The following is a 14870-nucleotide window of genomic DNA, read 5'->3' on the forward strand; positions in this document are numbered from 1 at the left end:
GGCTAGATGCACAGGTTAAACTAGCTCATATACACCTCACAAACATTTTGATAGTCATAGGTAAAGGGACCCCTGACCATTAGGTCCATTCGTGGCAGACTCTGGTGTTGCGGCGCTCATCTCGCTTTATTGGCCGAGGGAGCCAGCATTTGTCCGCAGACAGCTTCCAGGTCATGTGGCCAGCATGACTAAGCCGCTTCTGGCAAACCAAAGCAGCGCACAGAAACGCCATTTACCTTCCCGCCAGAGAGGTACCTATTTATCTACTTGCACTTCGACGTGCTTTCGAACTGCTAGGTTGGCAGGAGCTGGGAGAGCAGTGGGAGCTCACCCTGTCGCAGGGATTCGAACCACCGACCTTCTGATCTGCAAGTCCTAGGCTCTGTGGTTTAACCCACAGCGCCACCCGCGTCCCCCATTGATAGTCATAGGGTGGCATAAATGAGTCTCACCAAGCAGTCTTGTATCCAGAGTTTGGCCAGATCCAGACTGATCTAGCTACAGATTTTATTTCCCTTTCCCTTTTCCCTTTCCTTTTCATAGCATCGCTGCACCAAGTTTTTCTCCACCATCTTTAATGTTCCACTTACAAAACAATGTTCCACTTACAAAACAACATTGTTGTTTTTTTAAGAAAAGGAAGAGTATATTCCAGTGCATATGGAATGAATTTTATTTTTGTTTTGTCAAGTGGAAGGGAACAGATCTTTGTATATGGGTTGACAAAAGGAAACAAGATTTGAAGTCATTCCCTGCGCCTTTGCTGACGGTTTGCAGAGTTGGAAGAATTCGCACCCTTTTTCTTTTCCTGGGGCTAGCTGAGCGACTGGTAACATTAGTTTGTGCCCTAGCAACAGTCTTCTGAAAACACACATAGGCTACAAGAGCCCTGCTTGTACACTGTTGTTTGCCAGAAAGCAAAGCGTGCCAATCTTCTGTGGTTCTCTGGAGTAAATCTCATGAGATTTTACTGCTCTTCAAAATGCACATCAAAATATCTTTGCAGGAGAGCCCTCCTGAAAAAAAGTTTGTTATTGACTTTACGACACATTCCAGCTCTGTCCTACTAATATAAAGTATTAATGTAACAACTGGTCATGAAACTAATCCACTATGGTCACTAAGTTAAAAAAAACAACTTAATAGGAAGTTTCATTTTCTTATTTTTACTGGGTGGTACCCAATAGTGTTGTAGGGACGCGGGTGGTGCTGTGGGTTAAACCACAGAGCCTAGGACTTGCCGATCAGAAGGTCGGTGGTTCGAATCCCTGCGACGGGGTGAGCTCCTGTTGCTCGGTCCCTGCTCCTGCCAACCTAGCAGTTCAAAAGCACGTCAAAGTGCAAGTAGATAATTAGGTACCACTCCGGCGGGAAGGTAAATGGAGTTTCTGTGCGCTGCTCTGCTCTAGTCATGCTGGCCACATGACCTGGAAGCTGTATGCTGGCTCCCTCGGCCAATAAAGCGAGATGAGTGCCGCAACACCAGAGTCGGTCACGACTGGACCTAGTGGTCAGGGGTCCCTTTACCTTTACCTTACCCAATAGTGTCAACTTGACGGACAGAAAGCATCTGTCTGTGGGAGACCAATTCCCCCTAGTTCCTCCCTTAAATCTGCTCTAAGCATCCAGGGAGCCCTGAACAGATTTAGGGAGGAAAATCTCCAAAGTTGTCCCCTTCCATATTGTATTGATGGATGCCTCTCATCAGCAGAGCCACCACTGGATACAAAAACAGTAACTCAAGCACCCAACTACCAGATGCTATCTCATAACACTAGACATGATTAAGGACCGGTCCAACACATACATCCTTGCCATTTCTTGACTGTAGCATTAAGGGATGGCTGGATGCATGAATAGCTGTCACAGATAAATGACCACAGTCACAACTGCCGGGTTACCCAATATCAACTCAAGGTCCTTTTCAATTGGGACAGTTCACACGTTTAGCAAAGAGGTATTTCATTTTGGTAAAAAACCAACAACAGTGTACATGCATGTTTGAACAAGTCCTGTGTGGAAAACAAATAATTACACTGAAGCTCTATTTTAACTCCTGTTGATAGCCAAATAAATTAGCTGATGTTATGGGGTTTTTTCCAAGCAGAATACAACTGGACATAAAAACAGATTTGTATGGAAAGCTGTTTTTTAGTATATTTACTAAGATTGCAATCCTATGCACACTTACTTGAGATCAAGTTCTATTGAACACAGTGAGACAGCACTATAACAGTAACTGAAGACCTGAATCAAACGACTGTCCATCACAATAGTTTGATTATGTGGTTCAGCGCAAATTCTTTATCCGGAGAACTTTAAGTTCTGCACCGTTTTAAGACATTTTAGTGAACATACAGGACCGTTCAAGTTCAGGGTTCAGGTTCTTAAACCTACACAATTCATACAAATGACATTTCACAAAGCGACAATTTATTTTACTTGGGTCTTCCGCATAAATCCAATGAACAGCAATTGAGTTCAGAGGACAGGATGGTAAATACGTACAGTTAAGGGTTCTCCCTGAAGAGCCTGCAGGATGAAGTTACTAACAACTCTGCCATCATTCATGTGCATCCGAGGGCCAAAAGTATTGAATATTCTTGCCACTCTTACTTCTACGCCCTCCTGGAAGAATACGAAAAAAGCTTTTTGTTTTTAAAAAATGCACTAAATTTTTTTTTTTAATTCTCTATTGCTACCCTACCCCAGACAGAAGATGCCAGTTAACAAGACACACAAAGCATTTGCTTATGAAAAGGGGGAGAAGAATCCCACATTGCCGTGTTATCTTACGATTTCCATGCCTCTATGCCAGAATAAGACAAAAACATACCCAAATCACTTAACGTGGTTTTAGCATATTCCATACTACCTACATAATATTGCTGTTCTTGGAACTGTTTCTCAGACATCAGTCTTTACCAAGGAGGTCCTAGTTTCAACCAAATGGGTTCCTAATTATTTATTTTTCATCTACTAGACCAGGGGTCAGCAAACTTTTTCAGCAGGGGCCGGTCCACTGTCCCTCAGACCTTGTGGGGGTCTGGACTATATATATATTTTAAAAAATGAAGAAATTCCTATGACCCACAAATAACCCAGAGATGCTTTTTAAATAAAAGCACACATTCTACTCATGTAAAAACACACTGATTCCCAGACCGTCCTCGGACCGGATTTAGAAGGCGATTGGGCCGAATCCAGCCCCTGGGCCTTAGTTTGCCTACCCATGTACTAGACTGTCAGGTGCATGAAACACTTCAAGCAAACCAACAAAACTAATATTGCAGAGTTCGGCCTCTAAGCAAACCATGTTTGGAACCCAAGCACTACCAGGAATAGGAGGCAGTCTATACCAATTGTACAGCATCCTTCCATGCGAGAGAATGTTGGATTTTCACCAGAATCATTCACTCACACCACCTAAGTGACCTTGTATTTCTATATCGTGTGTTGCAGCTCTCAGGTTCTGAACGTTTTTGATTCTGCCGGCCAAATGTCACAATCATTACCTGCTTCATATAGGCATAGCACATTGTTTCGGCAACCCTCTTTCCTTCGTCGTAACATGCTCTAGGTCCTATGGGATTCACGTGACCCCAGTAATCTTCGTTTTGTGGGTGAACTTCAGGATCTTGAGAGTGGGGGAGGGAGAAAGAGAGAGAGAGGGAGAGAGCGATAATGAGTTTCACTATTCAGCAGCACAGAAAGGGTTACTATTAAGGGACTCTCTACAGCAGGGGTCAGCAAACCTTTTCAGTCCACTGTCCCTCAGACCTTGTGGGGAGCCGGACTATATTTTAAAGAGGGAAAAATGAACGGATTCCTATGCCCCACAAATAACCCAGAGATGCATTTTAAATAAAAGGACACATTCTACTCATGTAAAAACACGCTGATTCCCGGACCGTCCACGGGCTGGATTTAGAAGGCAATTGGGCCAGATCCGGCCCCTGGGCCTTAGTTTGCCTACCCATGCTCTACAGAGTAGTGGGTACCAGGGTTGAGTCTTAGGCTTCTGTTTGCCACAATATCAATTTCAAGGAAGTGACACTCTCCACCTCTATAAAGCCTTGTTCCTACTGCTGGGGCTATTTTCAGATCCTGTTCGGTCCACTGCTGTTGCTCTGATGCCATTTCCCCCATTTCATTTCTCCCTGAGTGATCCCAGCCAATCAAGGACCACATATGGGATGCAATGTGAAGACACTACAGAGCAAAGCTTGGGCATTCACCAGCTCCACGAGGGGCAAATGAAGCCCATTCAGAGTAACGTCAATGCTTCCTATAGTCTGTCACATAAGAAGTTATTCAGAACTAGCTGGCCATTTTTATTCGGTCTGAAAAGATTTAACGGAAACACACTCAGCTTCTAAAATGCTTTCCCAAAGACTTATGGCTAGAGAAAGGCTAAACTGGGGTAGGAAAATGAATTCAGCATGATTCCCATCCAAGCACCAAAGATCAGCTTGCAAAAAGCATGGGGCTATGAATGTGCCTGCAAACCGCCCTTTTGCCCCCCCCCATCATTCCTTGCCCCACACGTGATGTCATATATGACATCAGATGTAGGACAGGTGGGTGGGACTTGCTAAAAATGACCAGAGGTTTGCTTACTGCTAGGCCAGAGTAACTCACAGGAAGACACATACCCTACAGATGTCCCATTAGCACAGTGGTACAATAATCACATATTACGCAAGTTGAACATTCTGCTTAATTTGCAGGACCTTCACAACAGGAAAAAACTAAGGCAAATGCAATAGTCCCCAAGCAGGTGGCATCTAAACATACTTCAGTGATGACTTAAGGAAACACATCAGAAACTCCCAAATCAAGGCTTTATGGGGCAGCGTCAACTAAGCCATATTACGCCATGCACTGGTGTTCTATTCATTGAATGCAGTAAAAGTATTATAGGGACCAAAGAATGAAAAGGATAGTAGTATATTGAAAAGGTAGAGGAGGGATCGATCCTGGAGTACTGAGGTAAAAGTCACACTATCAAGCCCAGTTATCCATGGAAATTAATACCCCCTAGATTTTAAAATGAAGATCAAGCTTTTTGTTTGTGTAGGTGAGCAAAAAGGAACATTTTAAAATAATATCTTCATCAAAAGCATAGTAAGATCCATTGACTGCAGGGCAGGGGGTCAAATGTGAAGGAAAACGTAGCAGATGGAGAAAAACCCTTGCCAGCTCTCCCCGCCTTGCTTAAAACTATGCTTGGAGGCCTTCTCCCTTCAGTAAAAGACTAGCTCCCAAATCAGCCACTGCCACGTCCACTTCTTACCTCCATATACTTCAGAGGTAGATGCAAGAAGAAGCCGAGCTCCAACACGTTTCGCTAACCCTTAAAAGAAAAACAAAAAAAGAGGGTGAACTTTAGTGAAAATGAACGAACTCACGCTTATCTTAATTTAATTTTGACCAAAGGAGGCGAAGCAACCAGGAGTTCCACATTCCATTCAGTAGCAGGCTTTGTTGTAAAAGCTTTCAGGCCGAAATTTAACTTCTGACCCAAAAAAACACCCTTAAAAACTATGCTTTAAAGTGGCTCTGCATTACTCCAGCAGTGCAGACCTCCTGTAATTTTGCAGAACTGATGTGGAGAGCCTTGTGGCATCATAAAGAGGTTCATTATTGCAGCACAAGCTTTAGCAAGAGTTCGTCTCAATGGGTGCCATCTTTGTTGTTTTTGCTAAGAGGGACTTCACATGTGGCTTTTGGGGATTAGACCGTGCCTCTGTCAACCTAAACTACTTCATAGGGTTGTTGCGGGGATTAATGGGGAATGGGAGAGCCATCAGCTCTGGATCCATTCCAGTCCGGCTTCCGCGCTAGTCATGGGACCGAGACGGCTCTGGTCGCCCTAACAGATGATCTCCGCAGGCAGCTGGATCGAGGCGGGTCGGGGCTGCTGATTCTTCTAGACCTGTCAGCAGCCTTCGACATGGTCGATCATGAACTCCTGGACCACCGCCTTGCCGACGTGGGGATCCAGGGCACAGTCCTTCAATGGCTGCGCTCGTTTCTCTCTGGTCGGGGACAGAGGGTGGCGCTTGGGGGGGAACTGTCATCCTGCCACTCCTTGGTGTGTGGAGTGCCCCAGGGTGCGATACTCTCCCCAATGCTTTTTAACATCTTTATGCGCCCCCTCGCCCAGCTTGTCCGGAGTTTTGGGCTGGGCTGCCATCAGTATGCTGATGACACCCAACTCTATCTGTTGATGGATGGCCATCCTGACTCAGCCCCAGACACACTGATCAGATGCTTGGAAGCTGTGGCTGGATGGTTACGTGGGAGCCGGTTGAAGTTAAATCCTTCGAAGACAGAGGTCCTCTGGCTGGGGCGGGACGATATGGGATTGAGGGGGCAACTCCCATCTCTTGCGGGATTGCAATTAGTGCCAGCACCGTCCGTTAAGAGTTTGGGTGTAATCTTCGATACCTCCCTCTCCATGGAGGCGCAGATTGCAGCTATAACAAAGGCGGCATTTTTTCATCTCTGCCAAGCTAAGCAGTTGGCTCCTTACCTCTCTCGCCCTGACCTAGCCACTGTGATCCACGCGACGGTCACCTCCAGACTGGATTATTGTAACTCGCTCTACGTGGGGCTGCCCTTGAGACTGACCCAGAAACTCCAGTGGGTGCAGAATGCCGCAGCGAGACTCCTTATGGGGTCTTCGCTGCGAGATCACATTCATCCGGTGCTATACCAGCTGCACTGGCTCCCGGTGGAGTACAGGATCAGGTTTAAGGTGCTGGTTTTAACCTTCAAAGCCCTATACGGCCTAGGACCCTCGTACCTACGGGACCGCCTCTCCTGGTATGCCCCACAGAGGAACTTACGGTCTTCAAATAAAAACATCTTGAAGGTCCCAGGCCACAGAGAGGTTAGGCTGGCCTCAACTAGAGCCAGGGCTTTTTCGGCTGCGGCTCCAACCTGGTGGAACGCTCTGTCACAAGAGACAAGGGCCCTGCAGGACTTGACATCTTTCCGCAGGGCCTGCAAGACAGAGCTGTTCCACCAGGCCTTTGGTCAGGGTCCCTCCTTTGGCAATCTTTACAAAACTTTAGTTTATGGTTGCCATCAATTTTGATTTTAATTAATTTTTATAATGTTTTTATAATGTTGCACTATTTTAGTGTTGTTAGCCGCCCTGAGCCCGGCTTTGGCTGGGGAGGGCGGGATATAAATAAAATTTGTTAATAATAATAATAATAATAATAATAATAATAATATTAATTATTATTATTATTATTACTATTATTATTATTAATGCCACACCTTGAGCTCCTTGGAACAAAAGATGGGACAGAAATGCAAAATGAAATACCCAAAAATGCTTACTCTCATCCTGCCCATTTGGAAGTCTAGCACAACAGGCATGAAAGCATAGTTAAGGATTTTCTGAATGCTTCAAGAAATTCCCTGCTACTTGGTATAAGACTACAAGCATCCAAAACAGTTAATGGCCTGTCCGCGTCTATATAATAAGGTAAGGATACTACCAAGAACCCCAAATTTCTGCAAAAGGAAGTCAAGAGAATACATCTTTGGCCAGCTCTTAGAACTCGCTGAATGGCATGAAAAGTGACTTGAGATGGTATAGGAAGTTATTTGTGGCAAATATCCTGCACTATCCTCAAGTGCCAAGAACATCTTCTTTGTAATGACATCAGTCCGCATCACTGGGCATATCCCTGGTTCACCCCATCACACTTGTTCATGAAAGTGGCTACCCTGGGACTGAAGGATGGCAAAAATATACTGTTTGACTTCCCTTAAAATTAGGGATAAGGAAACTGTGTCGATCCAGATGCTGCTGGACTACAAATCCCATTATCCCTGGCCATTGGCCATAATGGCTGGACTACAAATCCCACCATCCCTGGCCATTGGCCATGATGGCTGGACTACAAATCCTATTATCCCTGGCCATGTTGGCTAAGGTAGATGGGAACTGGAGCCCAACAAACTCCAGAAGGTCACAGGTTCCTCACCCCTGCCCTAAGGCTTGCTGTTATGGCATGCAAGTACTTAGCTTCAAGTAGGGATACCAACTTGAAACAAAAAGGAATGCCCTGCTGGTGTTTCTAAAGAATATTTAAGTCATTTACAAACAGACATACAGGTGCAAACATCTGGAATCAGGATGCTGCGCTTTTCTCCAGTAAAAGTCAGTAGCGATGCACTGTACCATCTCAATGAACGTCAAGCTGCTTATTTCACATAATCCATTCACTGACTCACCCAACATGTTCAGCGTCCCTATGGTGTTGGTCTTTAGCGTCTTGATGGGATTATACATGTAATTTGGAGGGGAAGCTGGAGAGGCCAGGTGGTAAATTTGGTCCACTGTGAAACAATGACAAAAAGAGAGAAGAGTGTTTATTTTACACCAACTTAGTTGGGAGATTAAAAAAGGGGGAAGGAGTTGTAGGTATTCAGGGACACTTCCACCATGCCAGATCACTTGGATGTGGGAACAGAGCCAATGAGAGAATTGAACTGACAGAAGAAAATGGAAGGCAAGAGTCCAAGAGTGAATAGCAGCCCAGATTTGGAGACAATCACTTCTTCTAACTCTCATGAGCAAGAGCCTACTTGCAAGGGTCTACTCACAAGCGAGGCAAGACAAAAGCATAGCCGGAAGGCTGCGTTAAAAGGGCAAAAGGAGGATGTTCTTTGGCTCTTCTCTATAAGAGAACCAGAAACTACTGTATGATACATCTCTCTTGTCATCTGGAAGAGCCCAGAGACCTACAACTTGCAGGCTTGTCCCACTGTCCTTCATCACGCTACTCAAATCTCAAACTCAGCAAAGAATATGTTAAAGAGGTGAAGCATGCAATGAGCATGTTCCTATGGGTGCGGAACTAGGAAGCTGGGTATAAATGGGATGAGAATATAAACTTATAATATCATTTTCTTAGTTTAAGAGGAGAAAAACACCACTCAATTCGGAACGTACAACCAATTAAATATTTATTCCAAATCCCATTTCACATACAAACGATTTAGGTTTGAATTGTTTCCCTAGACAAATTCTCATCCAATTATACTGAAGCGATGCAAAAATTATTGAAAAACTTTTCTAGTACTAACTTAATCCTTATGGGTTATCGCTGGTTTCTTTTTAACATTTTGGGATGAAAGCTGACTTTCAAAACAATTTTACAGAGAAATCTTTGTTTATAGAGTTTGGCTAGTCAGTTCTAAGGGTGCCATTTAAACAGGCTTATGTGATTTCCGCATTCTGTGGAATTTTTTTCCTTGTCAAAGACACACAGCAAGCACTTTGAACTGTGAAGTATCTTCTTGTTGAGAGAGAGTCACACCGGAATTGCCTTTCATTATACTCAACAAAAAGAAACTATATAATTCATACCCAGCCAAGGCTGAAATTGCGTGCTAAAAACAGGCTGCCAGTTTAATAGCGTCCCACCGGTATTATTTAACCAAAAGCATTTGATTGTACGAGGGAGGTGTTGTAGACCATTAGCAAATTCCAACTGCACAGCTACACCCCCATGATCCAGAAACAAAGTCGTTAGGGGATCTAATTAAACTGGAGTCTGGGATAGGTGGAGAATCTTATTAACCCCCGTTTATATTATAGTCTTGCAAACATGGCAAATGTTTCCCCCCGCTTCTCAAGACAGTGTGTGCCTCCTGTACATTTAGATAAAGATTCATGAAGTTCTGCAGTCTTTCTTAATGAAATAACTCCAGCTTCTAAAAAGCACTTATCTCATTTATTTTTCGCTCGACAATATCGACCATTACATATGTGGCATGTGTAACCTCAAAAGGCAACATATATAGCATAATTTCAATGCTCACATGCTGGTTTGTAGGTACCACTGAGCCAAACCATAGTTTATAGCATGACCAATCAAATGTGTGGGCTTTCCAGTGAAAAGATTGGGTGCGTTTTGCTTCTCTTCCACTCCTGATGTTAAGTTACTGCACAGCTGTGAACGAAGCCATGTTTTGGCTTAGTGTTATGTCAGAACCGAGGCTCATTTCTTAGTTGAGAAAATTCATAATCTGGGTTACTACTCATGGTCTGCTTGGGGCGCAAGTATGGGTTCAGACATAACACTAAGTCAAACCATGGCTTAGCTCACAGCAACAGGTCTAGAGGAGGAGGTAAGCAGTTGTGATCTTTTCACCAGGAGCCCACAGATTAAGTCATTCACACCAAGTAATGGCTTAGTTTAGTATTATAGGCACCGTTTTTTGTTGTTGTTTTTTAATTTCACCCATATTGTCACAGTGTGAAAACAGCATGGGTGAAGAGTTAAAAGGGAAGGGAAGGCAGCAGAGAACTAAACAGCTCAACCTCTGTAACTGCTTGACCATGAGGATGTTACAGAATCGGAACCAGTTCTCATGTTTCCTACGGCCACTTGCTTTGTAATGAGCAGATTCGAGAACTCAAGTACATCCACAAGCAATTTTATTCCAGTGTGACTTCAATGAATTCACTGAGGAAGCACAGTATTATGTACTTGTGATGTCAAGATGCAGGTGAATGAATTTTGGGGTGTGGTGGTGGTTGGGAAATAGCCCTTCCCCGCTGTTCCCACCCAATTTTAAATTGGATTAAACTTAGAAAGTGCCTGAAATTAATCAGATTCAAAAAAAGTAAGATGTCTAGCCTCAACGTGCCCCTGGTATCACAGGGTATCTCAAACTAAGTTGTTCCGGTTGTGCAAGGAATCTCATTTGTGCAACAGAACTTCCCCTCCCCATGTTGTCCAAATCTAATGTGGGGATTCCTCACAATCTCCCATCAGACTGAGGGTGAGGTGGGGTGGGGGGCTACGGGAGTCCCATGGGGAAGGGAAAGGGGTCCCCTGAGTTCTGTGGCAGAAGCAGAAGCCCTTGTGCTCACAGGCAAGCTTTGTGTGGTACAACACTGTGACATCGCCCATGGTCCTCCCCTCTTGGCTAACTTTGTGGGTATGGTATCTTCAGCTGCCCAATTCCCGTGAGGACAGTGGTACTTTACATGCTCCCAGAAGCAACTGCATGTGGACTTAAGGAAAACGGCAGAATTTGCCAGCCACACAGAGGTGGCCATTTACGAGACGACAGAAACAGGTCCCTAATGTTCATGCATGAAGCAGCCCAGCTTGTGTCCTCTCGGGGGGACTCACCTTCAATGTAGAGGGGCTCTACGACATCATGATTAATCAGTTCAAAGTTCTCGTGGCCAATCCAGTGTTCCACGTTTCTTTTCCTGCCCGTAAAGAAGTTGTCCACAACTGTAACTTCATGGCCATCCATCATTAGTTTGTCAGTAAGATGAGAACCCACAAACCCTGCTCCTCCAGTTATCTGCATTAGGACAGTTTGCATATAAATGTTTCTTCTCTTTTAAAAGGAAAACACCAGACAAAAAGTCCACAAACATGAAATGAAATCAACAGCAGCTTTCAGAGTTTTTGTTTTTTTACATCTTGATAGGGGCAGGGGAGGGAAAAAATAACTCCATTTTGTTTTTGTTTTAAATTCAGCTTCAGAGTAGTAATAGATACATCTCACTCCTCGCTTCATGCAACTACAGAATTTGTGAGACTCAAAGTTGTTCCTGGGAGGTCAAAAGTTAAGGATGATGCCTCCTGTTAGGTAGGTAAAACAGCATGTTCCAAACTCAAGGAATAGAGGTTTATCCCACGCCACCCTAAATTCACCAGAATAAATGGAAATAAGGAAAACTAGGGAAGATCCACACAGGATTTCCACCAAGGACCATCATGCAAAATGCTTGCTTCTTTTCACAATCCCTTCCCTCCAATAATGGGTGAGAAAACAGCAAGCATTCCTGCAGTGCAGTGTGGTTTGCATCCCATTCTACTTAAATCAGATCTGTCTGGGCCAGGTATAGTTGACGTGGTTCCCCTCCAGATGAACTACAATTCTCATCAGTCGCAGTCAGCAAAGTCATTGGATAGGGATGATGGGAGCTGCAGTTCATCAACATCTGCAAGGCACCAGGCTGGCTACTCCTGGTGTGGATTAACTCAGAGGGCAGGTGCAGATGTCCAGAAATAGCAATGGAAGTCTGACTGCAGGTGGTTGCGATGATGGGATTGCCAATTTGACTTACTCCCATGGTTTTGTTTTTTAAAAAAACAACAACAACCACATCTCCTCTCTGCATCTGGAAAACTTTCATATATCTGGGGAGATATATCAAGGGAGAAAAGTGTTGATCTGGACATCTTTCTGACAGCCTAGCTTTCCACGCATGGGAGTGTTTTCCATAGCGGTAGGGAGGTTTTCACAGACACAGTTATCACCAGACTGAAGCACGATTTGGGCAAATCTATGGAAGATGCCAAAGTAGAGCAGAATAAGTTTAACGTTGCTACACCCTCATTTTCACAATGCGGGTTAGGACCTTGAGAAACATAATGCATCCAGAAGAAAGGAATGCATTTTTTAAGCAAATGCTTATTTTCCCTGTGCTGCAATCTTTCCTGCAAGTGTCTCTCATCAACTTAGTGCACAGACAGCGAGCCTGAACTATAGGTCACTCGGTCCATAGCTGGTGCCACTTAAAAGTTCGCTCATTTCACACAACATTCCAAAGGGCATAGAAAATAACCGAGCACTATTGAACCACTGAAGAAAACAAATGAGCTTCAGTCTGATGTGGCAACTTCGTAAGGGTCAATTACATAACAGCCAATTTCGGTACTCCGCTAAGGCAATCCAAATAGCAGCTGTGAGATTACAAGTGATTACTAATGCTTTGAACAATTAACAGTGGAAGACTCTTACAGCTACCGAACGATGCACTAACTTGGCTATTTACTTGTTAATTAATATATTCACAACAGTGATTCTTACTTCATAATGGGGGAATTAAATTTGCTGAATTCATATATTTTTTAAACACACACCAAGAACTTTTTTTTTTAACTTGCCTCACAGGCCAAACAATTTAAAATCTAACTTTCCCCTTATTTGATTCAAATGTCTGACAACAATGTTATCAGTAAGAGAGTTGTGTGCAAGAGACTCTATACATCTCCAGCCATCTAATAAAGACTGAGAAATCTTTCACCCACTTTTAAGCTCACCAACATCTCAGAAGGTTGGATTTTACATTCACAGTATTGAATGGGTTATACTTCAATCCATGTATCACTTTGCAAATTATTGCAGCCATAAAGGAAGCAATACCCTAAAGTGTCCGAGCAACCTATTATGGCGTTGGTCCCACCTGTTCTAACATGAGTTTGACCAAACTGCGGGAGGCAGTGGAAGACAGGAGTGCCTGGCGTGCTCTGGTCCATGGGGTCACGAAGAGTCGGACACAACTAAACAAATGTTCCTTTACACATGCATTGCTGTGGTGGTGTTCAAGGAAGAAACTGCCTCCCATTGACCTCATCACTAGGATCATTCATGAATTCGCACTCAAAGCCAAATCTGTAAGCCCAACCATTCTAGAAGTGTTGTGAGGCAACCACTACACCACGCTTCCTCAACTTGTCTTCCAGATGTTTTTGAGACTACAATTCCCATCATCCCTGACCACTGGTCCTGCTAGCTAGGGATCATGGGAGTTGTAGGCCAAAAACATCTGGAGGGCCGAGGTTAAGGAAGCCTGCACTACACCCTTCCCAGTAAATTAAGAGCAGCTTTGCTGGGTCAGAGTGAAAGTTTGCTGGATCAGCCTGGAGGAAGGCAATGCTTCTTCACAGAGGCCAGTCATGGACCCAACAGCTAGTTAATCAGAACCCAAGAGATTTGCACTCAATACCAGACCAGAGGCTACAAATAGTAGTCACAGAACTGCCTATACTGACTGAATTACTTGACAATGTGGTTCTTCCCATCCATAGACGTGACCTTCATGAAAAGAAAGTGTCTTTCTTGTACAACACCACAGCAATTGGATTGCAACCCAAGTGCTTGCTTGTATGAGTAGAAGGGCTCCTGATTTCGTCCGAATCCCATTTTCTGCTTCCCCGCACCTCCTGAAAAACCATTCCTGATGAACACATACTGCACAAGCTACTCATTCTGACTGACACAACCTGTTAAAGGTTAGCACACTCATTCAGGAAATCTAGGCAACTGTGTGATATGCATCTTCATCCTGATAAAAATAACCTTCTGGGGGTTACCGTTCTCTTCTTCAGTTTTGCATACAGTACATATGGGCTCCCCGGCTGTCTCACATCAAACACTCACTGCTTAAGATCAGACCCTCTTAGCTTGAGCAATGTCACACAGTTTTTACAGTCCTGCACTTCTCCCCAGACTGCATTTAAGGGCTGAACACAAGCACATTCGGGAGAGGTGACATCAATGGGTCTTCTTGTAAGTAAATGGGTTTAGAATCAGGGTGTCAAAGCCTCACAAAAATCCTGGGTTGCTACATATTAGGTTTACTCCACCAAAACTACAAAGCTCCAGTTCTATCAAACAACAGGGTGCTTATCAAAAGGACAAAGGACCACCAAATCTTTAATCAGAGTCCAATGCTGTGCTCACAGTAACATCAACAGAATTTCTGATTCACAGCTTTAACGGAAAGTTCATGACCAACACATTGCTCTTAGCTAAGAGTCAATTAGTTTCCATGTCATTTAATTACCAGGAATATTTCAGGTCTGCATTTACGGTCTGCAGCTCCTACACATTATTTAGTGGAGGGTTCCCCAAACTTGGGTCTCCAGCTGTTTCTGGACTACAGTTCCCATCATCCTTGACCACTGGTCCTGCTAGCTAGGGATGATGGGAGTTGTAGTCCAAAAACAGCTGGAGACGCAAGTTTGGGAAACCCCGATTTAGAGATTCAAGGCAGCCAACGTTCTTCTACTGGTGTCAGCTGT

At 44.1% G+C, this 14870-nt stretch overlaps 1 protein-coding gene across 2 annotated transcripts in view; it reads right to left on the bottom strand.

Moving 5' to 3' along the window:
• Window positions 1-14870, bottom strand: part of UXS1 (UDP-glucuronate decarboxylase 1) — a 41785-nt gene that overhangs the window by 9254 nt on the left and 17661 nt on the right. For both annotated transcript variants that reach the window (XM_081003184.1, XM_081003183.1), the window contains exons 6-10: window positions 11175-11355; window positions 8260-8364; window positions 5297-5356; window positions 3516-3637; window positions 2509-2628 (exon numbers count right to left, since the gene is read on the bottom strand). In XM_081003184.1, the coding sequence (XP_080859310.1) occupies window positions 2509-2628; window positions 3516-3637; window positions 5297-5356; window positions 8260-8364; window positions 11175-11355 (588 nt within the window). The remainder of the gene's footprint in view (window positions 1-2508; window positions 2629-3515; window positions 3638-5296; window positions 5357-8259; window positions 8365-11174; window positions 11356-14870) is intronic.

The sequence above is a fragment of the Podarcis pityusensis genome (genome assembly GCF_964106645.2).
Source record: "Podarcis pityusensis genome assembly, chromosome: 4".
NCBI lineage: Eukaryota > Metazoa > Chordata > Lepidosauria > Squamata > Lacertidae > Podarcis > Podarcis pityusensis.